At 29.0% G+C, this 15,923-nt stretch overlaps 2 protein-coding genes across 4 annotated transcripts in view; both read left to right on the forward strand.

Moving 5' to 3' along the window:
- LOC107456879 (ankyrin repeat and SAM domain-containing protein 1A) overlaps positions 1-15,923 on the forward strand; it is a 151,962-nt gene that overhangs the window by 26,595 nt on the left and 109,444 nt on the right. For all 3 annotated transcript variants that reach the window (XM_087156182.1, XM_087156183.1, XM_087156184.1), the window contains exons 5-8: positions 2,943-3,164; positions 3,802-3,877; positions 7,436-7,537; positions 10,472-10,694. In XM_087156182.1, the coding sequence (XP_087012308.1) occupies positions 2,943-3,164; positions 3,802-3,877; positions 7,436-7,537; positions 10,472-10,694 (623 nt within the window). The remainder of the gene's footprint in view (positions 1-2,942; positions 3,165-3,801; positions 3,878-7,435; positions 7,538-10,471; positions 10,695-15,923) is intronic.
- Positions 5,585-6,628, forward strand: LOC147800923 (uncharacterized). Its single transcript, XM_087156185.1, has one exon. It carries the CDS (start codon positions 5,720-5,722, stop codon positions 6,488-6,490), a length of 771 nt encoding a protein of 256 aa, XP_087012311.1. The 5' UTR covers positions 5,585-5,719; the 3' UTR covers positions 6,491-6,628.

Consider the following 15,923-nt stretch of genomic DNA (forward strand, 5'->3'; position numbering starts at 1 on the left):
ATAAAAGTATCAATAATTTAAAACACTGTTTTTTAACTTCTAAAATCAATATATATATATATATATATATATATATATATATATATATATATATATATATATATATATATATATATATATATATAAATTTGTTGATTTAAATCAATGTTTTTTTTAAAAAAATCATTTGATTTAAATCAACAAACCCTGCTCTCAAGTAATAATTACATTTAATTTTTTTAAAAAGAAGAAATTATAGTGCAAAACCTTTAAGCCCTTTTTATTTAAAATAAATATTCAAGTATATATACAGATACAAAAACGTCAAATTCAATACTTTTTAATTTTTTTAGATCAAGTAGAATGACACTTAACTATCAAAATATTTTTGTACATTGTACAAGCTCATAGAGCAAATAGGAAATGTTCACATTTTTTTAAGAACTTCCTGAATAAAAATTGTAACTCCTTATCAGCACTGCTCTTCATTTAATGTAAACACATTTTGAATAGATCACATTGTTGCCTATTTTTTAATCATTTCCATTAGTTATCATTTACAAATTAATATAAATAATGATGTATCAAAAGCATGCAAATATGTCTATATTTAAGAAATGAAAATAAAGATGTTAAACTTATTTTACAATATTTTAAACAGGAAATTTAAAATAGTGTAACAATAGTGTTCGCCTCATGAATAAAATTTCAAGAATTTTACAATGTAATGGTTTTAACTGAAAAGAAGCCGATTAATTAATAATTATTTTAACATGGCAAACTTGTTTACTAAAAATAAATTTTTATCTTTATCATTGTTATAGTGAAATTCTGTCAGATGCGAATTACCAAGTAAACATTGTTTTTACAAGCCTATTCTAAACTAACTACAATACTTATTATTTATAGTCAGACTATACGTTTTAACAGAGTAGACAACTACTACGACCGAGCATTGTTAAAAATGAGCACAATCATAATATTCACTGATAAATTTATTAGATCATTAAACGAATTCATGAATGTTTCGATTAAGCGGTTAAGATTATTAAGTACACTGAATGTTTCTACAGGAAAAACATTACCTACGATACTACTTTAAGGTTTTATGTATCTATCATTGAAATTTATAAAGTTTACTAAAAATTAATGAATCATAAATACCTTTGAAGTTAAAAATTTCATTCTCACTGACCCTCTATGATAATGGCGGCGACTGAGTATTGAGTATAGTAAAGTGCGGCGTGCTCTGTGCTTTCGCTTATTGGCGGCAACTGTAAACAACCTTAACTCAGCCTACTTCTGCCCTGCTAATATTACCTTGTGCTTTTTCGCATAAAATTACATTGGCTAAAAATTATATTTTTATTAATATTTCATTTATTGTTTTCTTTCATAAATAATTTTTTTTTTATTAATAATATGGGATAACCTTTCACAAAAATGTGGCACTGTACCAAAAGTAATGAAATAGATGATTATTTTGAAAGTTCGTATGTTACTATTAGAAGATAGGATTCAAGAGTATTGCGTTTTCTAGCACAGCAGTATTATATTGCATCTTTCTGATATTAGATCATATCTCTTTGCTACCTGGGACATGTATACTGCCAATAACATTTCTATAAGATGTATACTGCCAATAACATTTCTATAAGATGTATACTGCCAATAACAATTCTATAAGATGTATACTGCCACTCTTTCACTTCAAATTTATACTCGGAAGAAAGTTTTATATTCTTTTTTTACTGGACAAAATTTGGTTGTTTCAATGTATGACTTTTATTTTATTAAATCATATTGCTTTAAAAATTTGAAAATGTTTCTTAATATTTTTTTTAACTAAGCATTTAAGCATTCAGAGTTTTTTAATATTTTATTTTCCTCACTTTTATTAAACAAAACATTTTTCACTTTCATAAATTTTTTTTTTTAATATTGCATTTTTGCAATTGAATTTTATAATTGTGTGAAATTTCTTACATTTGCACAATAAACTGCTCAGATATGGTCCAAAATGAAAAAAGAGAAATTGAGAGACTGAAATTTTGATCACTTTCCTAATTCAACTGTTAGTGTTTCTGAACTTGGTATATTCACCTCATATATATAAAGCGCTGCATCTTAATATGAAAAAAAAAGTTTTATTAAAAAAAATGTTTTTTTTCCTCTTTTTTATAAGGCTACATTTATAGTTTATATTTAATATTTTTTTTAAGGAAGTCATGGAAATATGAAAGTGAGCTACACTTGAAAGAGCTTCACTTCAAAATGAAAAAAATAAATGTTTTTAATGTATTAACAAGAATAAGTAGAGAGGGATAAGTTGCTATAGTTGTGAAATACTCGCGTTTTATTAATTAACGGTTAATAACTAAATACCTGAATATTTTTTAATTTAACTAAAATTTCAATAGTTTTTTTTTTATTTTTTTAAATTTTACAAATTTAAGCTTACATTAGCAGAGGTTGACTTCTTTTAACAGAGAAGGAAACTTTTTTCAGTTGAACATCTCTGAGCTTAAATTCTCCAGAGCAAGGCTGTTTTAAATATTACTACTTCTACTCATTGAACTAATAATTCTTCAAGGACTTGATCTTGCCTCGGGATTCCCTCTATTCTTCACAGTTCTAGGTCTTGGGCTCCCAATGTTTTAAATATTCTTTATTAATAGAAATATCATCTAAAATAACAATAGTTATCGACTTATTTTTCTCAATATGATCGCACCATCTTGTGCACCATTAAGGAATTAATAAAAACATTTTGAAAAAAAAAATTAGAAAATAATGATTTAGCTATAAATAATTTTCTTAAGTATTACCGTCATGTAATGTGTTCTGAAAAAATGTGAAGTAAAATTATAATCAAAAACCTTAAAAAGTTTTCTCTCTTTACAAAGTGAAAAAATTGCTGCTTTTGTGATCTTATGTAATAGTTTGTTCTAATTTTGTTTCAGAACAAATGTTATCCTTCTGTTAGAAATGTAAGGAATGAATCTCCTCTGGATCTAGCTTCGCAATATGGTCGTTTGGAAATTGTGGAATGCTTATTGAATTGCCATCCTAATTTATTATCTGACATAGTTCGTTGCCATTCACCACTGCATTTGGCTGCTAAAAATGGCCATAAGCATGTTGTAAAAACACTATTAGATTCTGGATTTGATATTAATTACATGGTAAAAATTTTAATCTTTGCTCTTGAGTGTACTGTAGATTTCATAATTTCACTTGATTTTCTAATCATGTTTAAATTGTTCTAACAATGTGCTGTGAGAGAGAAAGTAATAGTTCCCTTTTAATAAATTTCATTAAATTTGAATCCATATTCAGGAATTTAGAATATGCAGATAATATCTGCTATATTTTATTGGATCAGAAAATAATTTATAGGCAGTTCTGTTCTATGGATACTGAGAAAATTTTCTTGGTGTTGTAATTTAATTGCAAAACAAAATTTTTAATGTTAGACATCAAGTATATATTTTTTTAGTGTATTAAAGTGTTTCAATTTATTATTTTTAGACTTGGGTGCAATATAAAAACTTACCCTTATTTACCTCACCAAAATCATAAAAGTAATCGCATAATTGTATTTTGACTCTTTAACTGTAAAATCTTAGGATAGAAACAAATACATTTCTTTTATAAGCATTTCTTCTGTGTTTAATAGTGTTGTTAGAAATCAGTTTTTGTTACTGAATATCATACAGATTAAATAAAATGTTCACTTTTGTAAGCCATAAAGCTATTTTCATTTGCTACTTAACTGACTCATTATTGAAATATGTGTTTTGAAAGCGTTTTAATTTTTAGACAGACATTGGAACAGCTTTGCATGAGGCAGCTATGTATGGAAAGCTAGAAGTTGTAAAGTTGCTCTTAGATTATGGTATATATTTTTCTAAGAATTTCTTGAAAGTATTTTTGGGAAATACATGTATAAATTAGTATGTTATATTTCTAACCATATTTATAAGCTATTCTCAACTTAACACAGTTCATCTGATAATATCACAGTTCATCTGGTAATCTGATCCATAACATAATTGTATTAATTAAACTATGACTATTAAAAATTGGAAGGCGTCTACAAATATTTGTGAGGGTCTCAATATCTCATAATTTATAACAAAAAAGATTTTTGGAATTTTCCTTTTCCATGTTAGCAAATACATATGTTTATTATTTTATTTCTTATTTATTTTTTGATCAAGCAACCTTTTAATTATCGTAAAAACTTGGACACAGGTATTAAAATTAGATTTGTGCTTATTGTTAGAAAAAAAGTTGTAATTTGTTTGAAAAAGAAAAAAAAAGGAGAAAAAAAGTCTCATTACTTTTATTTAATAATTCTCAACTAAATAAAATACAAAGAGAGCTTTGTACCTAACATAACCTACCATACACTTAAAGTTTGTTAGTATCAAATACACAATTAAGATGAATTCTCAATCATTAATATATATTTCCCTTTAACTTTTGCAAGCAATTTTGCTACTTATTGTTTTACATATGTGATACTATTTATGGTTCAGAACCCAGCAGTGCTTTTGAAACAATCCATTCTAAGATATTGAGCAAGCATAATACATAACAGTAAATTTACTGTCAAATTAAGCCTTTTATCTCATTTTTGAAGTAAATCTTCATCTGAATTGAATCAGTTACCACCAACTTCACGTGCTGTTCTGCAGTTGATAATTATTAAGACAAAAACTAAATTTTTTGTCACAATCAGAGCTATCTAAATTTATGGGCACACACAGGCACTGTTTGCAGGTCTTAGATTAACCTGGGATCTGTATAAATTTTAAAGTAAACAATTGTCAAAAGAATTTAAGAAACATCGTGTCTTCAAGTTAAAAAAGTAGTACTAAGAAAAAAGATAACCTTTTTTTTTTTTTTGGATATTTATTTATTGCCTTTCTAGCATTCTCTGTTAAGAGTAGTTCTGTTTATGATCAAGGATCTACTCTAGTTAAAGATACAATTATTTGCCAGGATGCATTCTGTATTTATTTTATAATTATTTCTAACAATTTCTTCCAAATTTGAATTATAAAAGCCCGTAAGAAGTAGTTCAAATATTGCAAAAACATCCAATGGAGAGAAGGAGTTGCGGCGGTGCCCTGGCCCTGTAATCTCACCTTCACTTGGTGATGCAAAAAAAACGAACTTTTACTTCAACTTGCAGGAGTGACGTAAAACCAGTTTTTCCACAAGCAACCGACGATATCCACATTTTAGCTCGTGGCATGGTCGGTGAAGCATGGCTGTACAATGATCCTAATTTCATTTTTAACTTTCTGTATTTATTTGTAATTAATTATGTTTAAATTAAAATTTATTCTTCAAACTTTAATTGGTAATTTGCTTTAATGCTTATAAAACTCAATTTACCAAATTGGTGACCCTTTTTTCGAACACGCGTTCAACATCAACTCAGGATATGGCGTTTCAACAATTTCAGTAAGTTTATTTTTTAAATTGGTTTCCACTAGGAGTATCACGCGGTAACTTTTATTTTCTTGTGTGGCTTTTTTTTTATTTCTTATTACCGTCTAATTTAATAGTTATTTTTACTTCTCACTAAACATGGCATTTTTGTTATAGCAAATGTTCGCGTTCTTCAATTTTTACATTATTTTTAATAATAATCAATAATCAAATTTGTTAACTAAATTCACGACTTATTTGAGAATTTTCTTTTAATTTGTTTAAACATTCCGCAATGCCTAACGAAACTCTAGACGAAAATCAAATTGCTCACGTGGCAGTCAAACCACCTCCGTTTTGGAAATCAAATCCCGCCTTGTGGTTTGTCCGGCTAGAAGCACAATTCAGTTTGGCTAAAATTTCCACCGATGATACAAAGTTTAATTACGTACTTGCAGCGGTCGACTCGGATGTTTTAAGTTCGATTAGCGATATTGTATTAAAACCTCCTAATACTGAGAAATACGAAGCTATCAAAAAACGATTAATTGAGCTGCATTCCGAGAGTGAGGAATCAAAAATTCGGACCCTTCTTCAAGGGCTGGAATTAGGTGACCAGCGACCTTCCCAATTATTAACACGAATGAGAGCACTCGCAGGTGATAATGTGGGCACTCCTCTCTTAAAATCTTTGTGGCTTGGTAGACTCCCTAACAACGTACAAACTATTTTGGCAGCCCTCAATGATGAATTAGACCAGCTAGCTTCAGTTGCTGACAAAATCAATGATCTCACCTCGCATCAACACGTAAACACTGTCGCCGCTGATAAAACGTCTGCACTCGAATTGCAAGTCGCTCAGCTCACTAAACAAGTAAGCGAACTCACTTCTTATGTGAGACAGTCTCGAAACCCGAACAGAGAAAGAAAGAATTCTCAACATCGCAGCAATTCTAGAGCTCGCAGAAAATATAAAGAACCTGAAAACGGATATTGTTTTTATCATACAAATTTTGGTAATCGCGCTAAAAAATGTAATTCTCCATGCAATTACTCGGAAAACTAAACAGGCGATCGCACGAAGGCCATACCGATCGCCACATTAATCGTATTTTATTGGCCGATCAAAAAAGTAACCTTAATTTGCTTATTGATACTGGCGCTGATTTGTCTGTCTTGCCAAAGCGTTATGCATCTGATACTAAAGTTTCTGATGATTTAGTATTATTCGCAGCAAACGCAGCAAACTCAATTTACCAAAGAGTTTTATGTTATGCTTATTTCTGCTGACAGGGGATGAGAATGGGTTGGACCAATGTTTACATAAAACATTAAAATCCCCATATTTTAAAAATTTCCTTAAAAGGCAAAATGATAAGTGTAACCAAAAATGTTATATGTGGAAAAAATTCACATTTAGAATAAAAAGTAAATTTAGGGAAAAGAAAATATTGGAAAAAAATATCTTTGAACAGTTTCAGATTTCAAGAGTTTTGAACACTAAAGAAAAACACAAGAAATTCTCAAAGAATATTTTTCTCAAAATTTTACAAAACATCTTTTATTTAAATTTAATCATAAAATGTTGATTACGTCACTAATAGTCGTAAGTTCAAGCAGAACCAAAGGGTTGCTGTATCTTTATTACATAAGCATAAGAGGGAATTTGAATGGTTAGCGATTTGCTGTTTTTTGTTGACAAGCAGGAAGAGGGAGGCCAATATTGCTGCCAAAAATATGCTTATAATATTTGAATGCCCCCTAACAGTTAATCTTTGAACAGTTTTTGAAATATCAAATCTTGTATTTAATAGCCTGAATAAAAAAATATGTCATTTCAAATGTTTTCTTTTGAGTTTGCATAAAAATTATATTCATGTGCAAAACAGTGTAAGAAAATTGTCACACCTGAAGAAAATTCAATGATTTTCATATGATGTAACTTATTCTAAATGCTTTAGTGTAATTCGTTTAATTTTATGTTTTGTTGATAATTTCTAACTTTTCCTAGGCGTTGATCCTAATCTAGAGAACTCTCGAAAACGAACAGTGTTTGATATCCTTGAGGATTTGAATACTTCAATAGCTAAGCAAATTGAAGATGTCATCAAAGGTATTTGAAAGAATTTCATTTGAATTTACCGAAAATAAGAAAGATATTATCAGGGGTGATTGTATTCCAGATGTACCTCGGAATTCCGGGTTTTTTTATATCATCCTTCCCGCTCTATAAACTAGGAGCAGGGCATGTGATTTTTTCATTGAATTCTGTGTATCTCAAGACCATTGATTTGTGGACGTTCACAAATTAAAACTTATAATCCGACAAAATTTTTACTGCAATCTAAAATTTGAAGTAAGAGTTAAGATTTAAAGTAAGAATTACAAGTTCTGCATTTTAAATTTAAATTTTGAAATTTTCGCTGAATCTCCTTAATTGGAAGTTATTATGCACATGATTTTGCCAAAGATTTTTTTTTGCGGGAGGGGTTTAGATTTATTTTTTTAAAACTTGAAACTACGTAGAAATCTGCTAATAGCGCGATTTATATTCTCATGATTTTAATATCAACATTGATTTTCGTATTTACTTGATTTAAAAGCTACACATTATGAATCTTATTCATGAGGTTTAAAATTGCACATAACAATTTGTATTCGGGTGATTTAAAAATCCAACATCGCTATTCGTATTCACACGATTTAAATATCCAATATCGCGATTCTTGTAACAACTCTTGTTGATTTTTTCTTGAATTATTTACTATGAAGGTGTGATAGTCTTCATTAAAAAGTAATTTTATTATAAATGTTAGTTCAAAAAATTATATTAAATATGAATAGTATATAAATTAATATCTTGTTATTGAGTTTTTGCGTATAAAATTTTCACTTTGTGTCGCAACCATCCCTGTAATCAGGGATGAGATTTTTCCGCTTTTTAGCGGATTTCTGCTTTTTTCACTTTTATCTCTTAAATTTCAGCTTTTTTATCAAAAATTCAGATTTTCTAAAAATTTCATTTTTTTAAAATAAGTATTCCGCTTTTTCAGAAGATTCACCTATTTTCAAAGAGAAACAGAAAATTCTAATTACATAGCTACCAATCCTTTCTCATTTTTACTTATTTTGCCTATTTTCTCCCCTTTTACACGCAGCAGATAAGATTTTCCGAATTTTTTACCCGCCCTCCAGATGGATCCGATTTTCGTAGTTCAAACGACGCTGCTTCTGACAAGCCTTTTAGAGGTCCCAAGCCTGGAATCTGCTAATATCTCGATTCTTATTCACACGATTTTAATATCAAATATAGCTTTTTATATTTGCATGTTGCGATTCTTATTCACGTGATTTGAATATTGTATGTTGCGATTCTTATTTACGAGATTTAAAAATCCGATATTGTGATTCGTATTCACGCAAGTTTAAAATTCAATGTGTTGATTTGCTCATGCGGTTTATAATGTCAAACATTGATTTTCGTATTTATACGTGATTTTAAAATAAGGCATTGGGATTCGCCTTCACGCAATCTAAAAGTTATGCATCATAATTCTTATTTATGCGATCTAAAAATTACGCATCATGATTCGTATTTACGCGATCTAAAAATTATGAATCGTGATTTGTATTTACGCGTTTTAAAAATTTTATATCCCAGTTTGTATTTTCTCATTTTTAAAATCGTATATCTAGTTTCATATTCATGTGATTTCAAAATCCATAATTGTTATTCATATTCACGCAATTTTAAGATCAACTATCGCGATTCTTGTAAGAAGTAAATTTTTTTAAAATTAGTTTCTATAAAGGTGACTGTTTTTCTAACGAGGATTATTAGTATATGTAAGTGTTACAACATCAGAGAAACTGGAAGGGAATATATTCAAAACTTAATCCTATGCTTGCAAAGAAGAAAAAATAGGATTTGTCACAAGATGTTTGAAGATGGACTAACGACTAAATATAGCAAACATAAAAGATATAGCAAACAAAAGCAATCACTTAAAAAGGGATTTAATTAAAAAAAAATTGAGGGAAAAAGAATTAATTAACTCATCATCAAAATTTTATTTATAATTGCTGTTATTTATGCTATAAAATGCAAAATTCTTATCAAATAAAAAACAATTATCTAAACAGTTGCTGATTGTCATGTAATTTTTCAAACTAAAATAGCAATTTTTGTATGTTTAGGAGTTACTATATATTTCTACTTCACTGTTATTGATATGTTTCAGAGGGCTGTAGTTAGATTAGACTATAATATGAACATAATGATTTGGTCCATTGTTAAAGTTTTTTTTCCCAATATAATTTAAAAAGTAATATTACTGATATATTTGCTATAAATCACATAACAGTATTTATTAAAAGAAACGAAATATTAATATATATTCTCAGTAGTTTTAATTTGCTAAACCAGGTAGTTTTTCAAAAAGTAATTGTGTCTTTAGTGAACTGAGGAAAAATATAATTTCCAGCTTTATTTTTGCAATTGGTAATTTTTTTTTCACTAACTGTTAAGTATCAATGTAATCATTTTTATAATAATAGATTAGTGCACAATTGTATGTCAACACATTATTTATTACCTTAAACTGTCTGGAATTTATTATTAAAGGGTTGCGCTTGCGTTAAATTTACTATCGTGGAAATTCAGCTTTTTTGCGTTTTGGCTAATCTCATCCCTGCTGTAATAAATAATAATTTGAATGTTTTGTCGAGGTATAAAAGTGTTTACATTTATTTATAATAATCGTTATTACAAATATTTTCTTAAGTAGTTCTATTTAATAAGTTGAATTTGCTTGAATCCTCCTTCCTTGACCTGGGCAATGATTTGTCAGAGTTTGGAAACTTATTTTTCTCTATATATTTTGTAGCTTCCTTACTTTTTTACTTTGTTCTTGTTTAGAAGTCTAAACATGTATATTTATCCTAACAAAACATACTGTATCAACAAAACACTGTTATTATACTGTATAACATAGCATTCATTAAAAAAAATTTTTTTTCATTTATTCAAAGTTTTATTTGTGTATAGATCACATGACTTTAATAAAACTTGATGTTGAAAGTGATGAGTCTCTTGAACCTGTTGCACCACCTCAAGGGTATGTAATGGGATCACACCCTGATTCTATATTAAGTGACAGGTGTAGTCTGTCAGAAATTACACCTCCTCGTCAGTTTTGCTCACCATCAATTGATGAAAGTTTATATGATGTACCACCACCTCCAAAGTTAGTTAACAAAAATACGTCGAGGTAATTTATTATATTTTTTCATTGGTTTTCTTTGAAGTAATGGTAGCATATCCATGATTAAAATATTTTACAACCATGACTTATGATTAAATTTTATAATACAGTAGAAAGTCGCGTATCCGGAATCGGCGGGACTTTCCGAAGTCCTATATTTGATTTTTTCGTATAATTGACCTCCAAGGTAAACAAAGCTTAAAATGATCTGAATCTAAGAAGCAGAAAATAAATAAACATTATTTTTCGGGCAATAATGTTTTAGTATTAGAATGATATCTAATCAGTCATAAACAAAATATTAGAAAAAAAATAATTATTGCTCTTCTAAAAATAAATATAGAAAACGAAAAAAATTCCCAGTTATGAAAATATTAATTGTTCTCTCCACCATTTTGAACTAGAACGAGTCAAGCAAGAAGGGGAAATTCCCGTCATTCAATAAGGTGGTTAGGTGGAGAAGAAAAATTCATTTCCTCCTTACTTGTCATTCAAGTTGAGGGCGGGGTAGTGACAAATTCTTATTTTCTCTCCCATCATTGGCTATCAATCAAGCATAAAGGCGTGGCATGCTAATTGGATTCTCTTTATTTTTTCTTGTGTGACTAAAGGGGATCCCCCTCCACTTTAACATTCAAAAAGGTTCCAGGAAATGCCTCTTTTACTAGCCAGCTGCATAGGAAAAAAGGGGGAGGGAGGGGACTCAGTTGTGCTCTTTTGCAAACAACCCCCCCCCTTTCCTGCATTCCAGAGGAGGAGTGTCATGGTCTTAGTAGATCTTCTGTTCTCTCTTCTGTTGATTTATGGGTTCAATGATCTCTAGAAGCTGAGAAGGGGAAAAACCTGTCAAAAGACTTTGTTTTTTTTTTTAAAAGGAGAGGGGAAGATAAAGAAATGTTTGTTTATTTTGATTGTTAAAAAGTGTCCGGGAAATCGACCCTTCCGGAAAAGGGACGTCCGGATATGGGACGTTACACTGTACATTAAAATTTGTTTATTTATTATTATTTTTTCTTCAGAAATGCTATATGTAATTAAAAATCATTATTTATTTTCATTTTCACTTATGGTCTTTTATGAAGCTTAATTTTATGAAAACAATATAAAGGATAAACATTTATAATTATTCTGACTATGTATTGTAATGTGAAAACTAATATCTTTTTTTCCTGTTTCGGTTTCTAATTTGTATTGTTAATAAATAAATATATTTGTGGAACTTCTTTCTTACAAAGATAAGTGCAAAATAACTCCCAATTTAATACAACTCCAACAGAGATAACTCCAATTTTAAAAACTTACCATTTAGCTCTTAATTATTATGATGTATAGACATTTAATTTTACATCTGACAATTTTACACTAATGATGTTTTATAAATATATTTTCAATTACAAACAATTTGTAATTATTTATTTTTGTGCGAGTTGTGATAAATTGTTTATATATGATCTTCTGATTACTTATTTCTGTGTGTATTTGTGTATTGTGGTTTTGTCTTCAAATTTGAAAAATGCTTTTGCATTTTAGGCAGTTATATATATCTTGCTTAAACTATTTCTCTGTTAAAATGATCATTTAAAAAATGTGAAATAGAAAGTAACAATGTTAAAGCATTACATGCATCATTTTTTTTTTCAATAAATTTGTAATTTCCAATTTTAAATATAATAGTTTTTAATTATCTCAAATAAATAATACTCTTTTTTTTAAGGGAATCAAATAATACATAAAGATTAAAAAAGAAATTAGCGATTGGCTGTCAGTGAAAAAATATGAATGAACTTTTACACATGCTATTTAAATATTTCTTTATTGTTTGCAAAATTATTATTTTTTTAAGTAATAAATTTTAATTTTTCTTTGTTTTTATTTAAAAAAAACAATTGAAACTTTAGATCTTTCCATAGAAAAATATGTAAATTAATATGGCATGAAAATTTTATGTTTCCTAATTCATTTTTTTTCATCTAATATTAAACAATAAAAAGCAATAAATAATTATTAAACATTATTGTTTGCTTGAAATTATTTTTGGGTAAACTGGTTTCATGAGTGGGTGTAATTTTTTTTTGAAATTGCACAGTTAGTTTTAAAGATGTGACCAAAAACTCAAAAAGGGAAGTTAGCATCCAGGGGACTAAATTTTTATCTGCTCTCCTCACTAAAGTATTAGGGTTACGATTTCCAGATTGTGGCTACCTCCCATATTTTAAAGGTTAAGAATCCAAATATGTAAAAAAATGCATATTTATTCACGTGAAGTACATTTTTTTGTCTGATTTCGTAATTTAATTAATAATTAGCATGAATTAGTTAGTATATTTGAGGTCATCCCTGAAACCATTAAGATTGACACAGTATGGTAAAATTTGATCATTAAAACGCAAGTTATTCAGGATATCTTTTATTTTACACACTGTACAATGATTCATTTTAAGAGAAATTTTTTCTCTACTCCCGGTTCCTAAACAATCTATGGTACCAATTCTCAAATTTAATCTGGAAAATAATAAAGTCTTTCCAATAAATGTGCCAATTAAAGGAGTCATTAATATATAAAATTTTCTCCACAATTCTATTCAAGCACTACTCTGCTAATTTATTTTAATATTAAAAAAGTTAAAGTTGGACGTGGAATTCTGCTTTTTTTTCCCAATTTTTAAATTTTTGACAATTCTCCAAGAATGTAATTTTTTGGGGGCTAATTATTACAGACCTCATAACTGCCGAAACCCAAGCCTCTTGAACAATAGTCATACTTGGGACGAACTTTAACTTTTCCCCCTTGCAGTAGCTTCCTGAGAAAGAATAATCATCAGGAGAAAATGGGTGAAGCTTCAGCAGGTGAGCAGTTGCCTTGACAACCCCGACTTCCGCTGTGGAGCGGAAAAGATGAGGTTCTTGTTCGCTGAGTTTTGAGCAGCTTTGTTTCAATCCAATATTTAATCCAGGGTTTTCCTCATTGGTGCAACATGTATTGAATTTGCACATTGGTACATCATTCTCTCAACTCCGCTAGTTCTTATATTTGGCCATTCCTGTGCTTGTCTGTGCACACACGGCCGGATTATCCTATAGGCACACTAGGCACGTGCCTAGGGCCTACGAAAAACTTGGGAGAAAAAAATTTATTGACCAAAATAATTTAGCTTTAAAAACAACAAGTGTATTTTGCACAAAATTATGAAGATACAAATAAAAATATAATTTTTTCGGTAATAAATTATTTTGCAGAATCTTATGATCTAATATATTACTTTTTTGCTACTTTTGGATTCAACGAAATCTTGTATTATGCTGTCGAATTCCAAACTACGCAAAATGTCGTATTCAATAGACATAAGTGCGAGAGATGCCAAACGATCTTGATTCATTGTTGAACGCAAATAATTTTTTATAAATTTTAATCTGGAGAAAGATCTTTCTCCTTCTGCATTTGATCCAAGAATCGACAAATATATTCTTAATGCAATGTGAACATTAGGAAAAGTATTCACAAGTTTATCTTTAATTTGAGCCTTCAACATTTCTTGTGCAGATTTATGCTCATACAAATTTGAAAATAGTAAAAATTCATCTACAAAGTTTTCCTCTAAATCGGAAGAGTAAATTTTCACCAAAAATGGTATTATCGATATCAACTGCAATATCGGCAGTATGTCGGTATTGCAGATAAAGTTAGATAAACAAATTCGTAAATTAAAACCCATATTAATAAAAATGTAAAAAAAAAATATGCAAGAAAATTTTAGTGGGGAAAGAGGGGAGGAATGGGGGGGGCAAAAACGGCTATGCCTAGGGCCTACGAAAGGTATAATCCGGCTCTGTGTGCACATATTTGTTTTTTGTTTACTTGTGTCCTTTTCACATGGTTTTTGGTAGATGAATGTAGTTTAACAATGGAAGACAATGTGATAGATAAAAACAAAGTGCTTACGACTGATGCTGCTGAAAAAAATTAACTCAAGTTTGATTAGTTAAATAAAACAGTCAAAGTGACTACAACTGTTAGTAACAGTCTATCAGAAGATATTGAGGTGAAAGTTAGAAAATTCAATTTAAAATGATTGACTGGCAATTAATTTAAAAGGATGATTATTAAGCCTTAAATATTGCTTAATTTTCTTTAATAAGGTAGTGGTGAACGAAATATATTTAAGAAAAATTTAAATTTCACTGTTTCTACAACTTTTAATATAAAATAAAAAATCTCTTGGCAAAGTTAGAAGTTTTGTTTTTATTCATCTTATTGATATCACAGTATTACATAGAACACCCTCCTGTTTCATGCCTCCCACTTTCATGATTGTAATTAGAACTCACTGCTTCTTTCACTGCTTCTAAAACTTCTAATATAAAATAAAAAATCTCCCGGCTAAGTTAGAAGTTTTGTTTTTATTTATCTTATTGATATCACAGTATTACAGAGAACACCCTGTTTCATGCCTCCCACTTTCATGACTGTAATTAGGACTGATCAAATACTTGCATCAAGGAAAAGCAATAATGTAATTTGATACTCAGAATTATTTTAAATTCTTCTTCAGCTAGTAATAAAGAGAAATTGAAAAAAAAAAAAAATAAGAGTAATGAGGTGAAACTGTGTACCTTGATTCTGGTGAAATTAGGTCTGCTTTTTAGTATGTGAATACTTAATTTTAGTGTACCTTAACACTAAAAATTGGGGTAATTAATTTGCACCAAAGTAGTGTTCCACTACACCAAGGACCAAGGCTATTCTTTAACACTACTTAGTGTATAATAGTCGCCACCATTTTTGTTATTCAGTTAGTCTAAGATTTATAATTACTGTAAGATAGGATGCAGTAATAGTCAGTAAAGCTATTTTCCTGGTACAATATAAAGGAAGTCATTTATTTAGGATACCTATCTATACTGATTTTTAAAATAAAATTTGTTTATTAATCAATTTACACACAGCACAAGAGAATATTAATATGAATTCGAACTAGGCTTAATAAAACCTGAGTGAACAGAATTTAAATATTGTAAAATTATTTAATACAATTGACAGATTTATGTAAGTATTAAGAATTATTGTTTCATTTTCTGCTCTGAATTGATGGCCATTTACATGGCACTAGAGTTTCTGAGCGACATTTGACCGAAGAAATCAGGATGAAACATCTACTAAATTGGGGACCAAAACGGAATTATAATTATTGAAAAACTCAGGGCCCTATCTGGTTCTTTTATACTTCATCTGCTATG

Source organism: Parasteatoda tepidariorum, chromosome 12 (genome assembly GCF_982258835.1).
Source record: "Parasteatoda tepidariorum strain Cologne lab strain chromosome 12, Ptep-v5.0, whole genome shotgun sequence".
Classification (NCBI taxonomy): Eukaryota; Metazoa; Arthropoda; class Arachnida; order Araneae; family Theridiidae; genus Parasteatoda; species Parasteatoda tepidariorum.

Bases quoted from the DNA above. Each gene is read 5' to 3' on its own strand.
- LOC147800923 (XM_087156185.1), top strand. From the start codon at position 5,720: ATGCCTAACGAAACTCTAGACGAAAATCAAATTGCTCACGTGGCAGTC.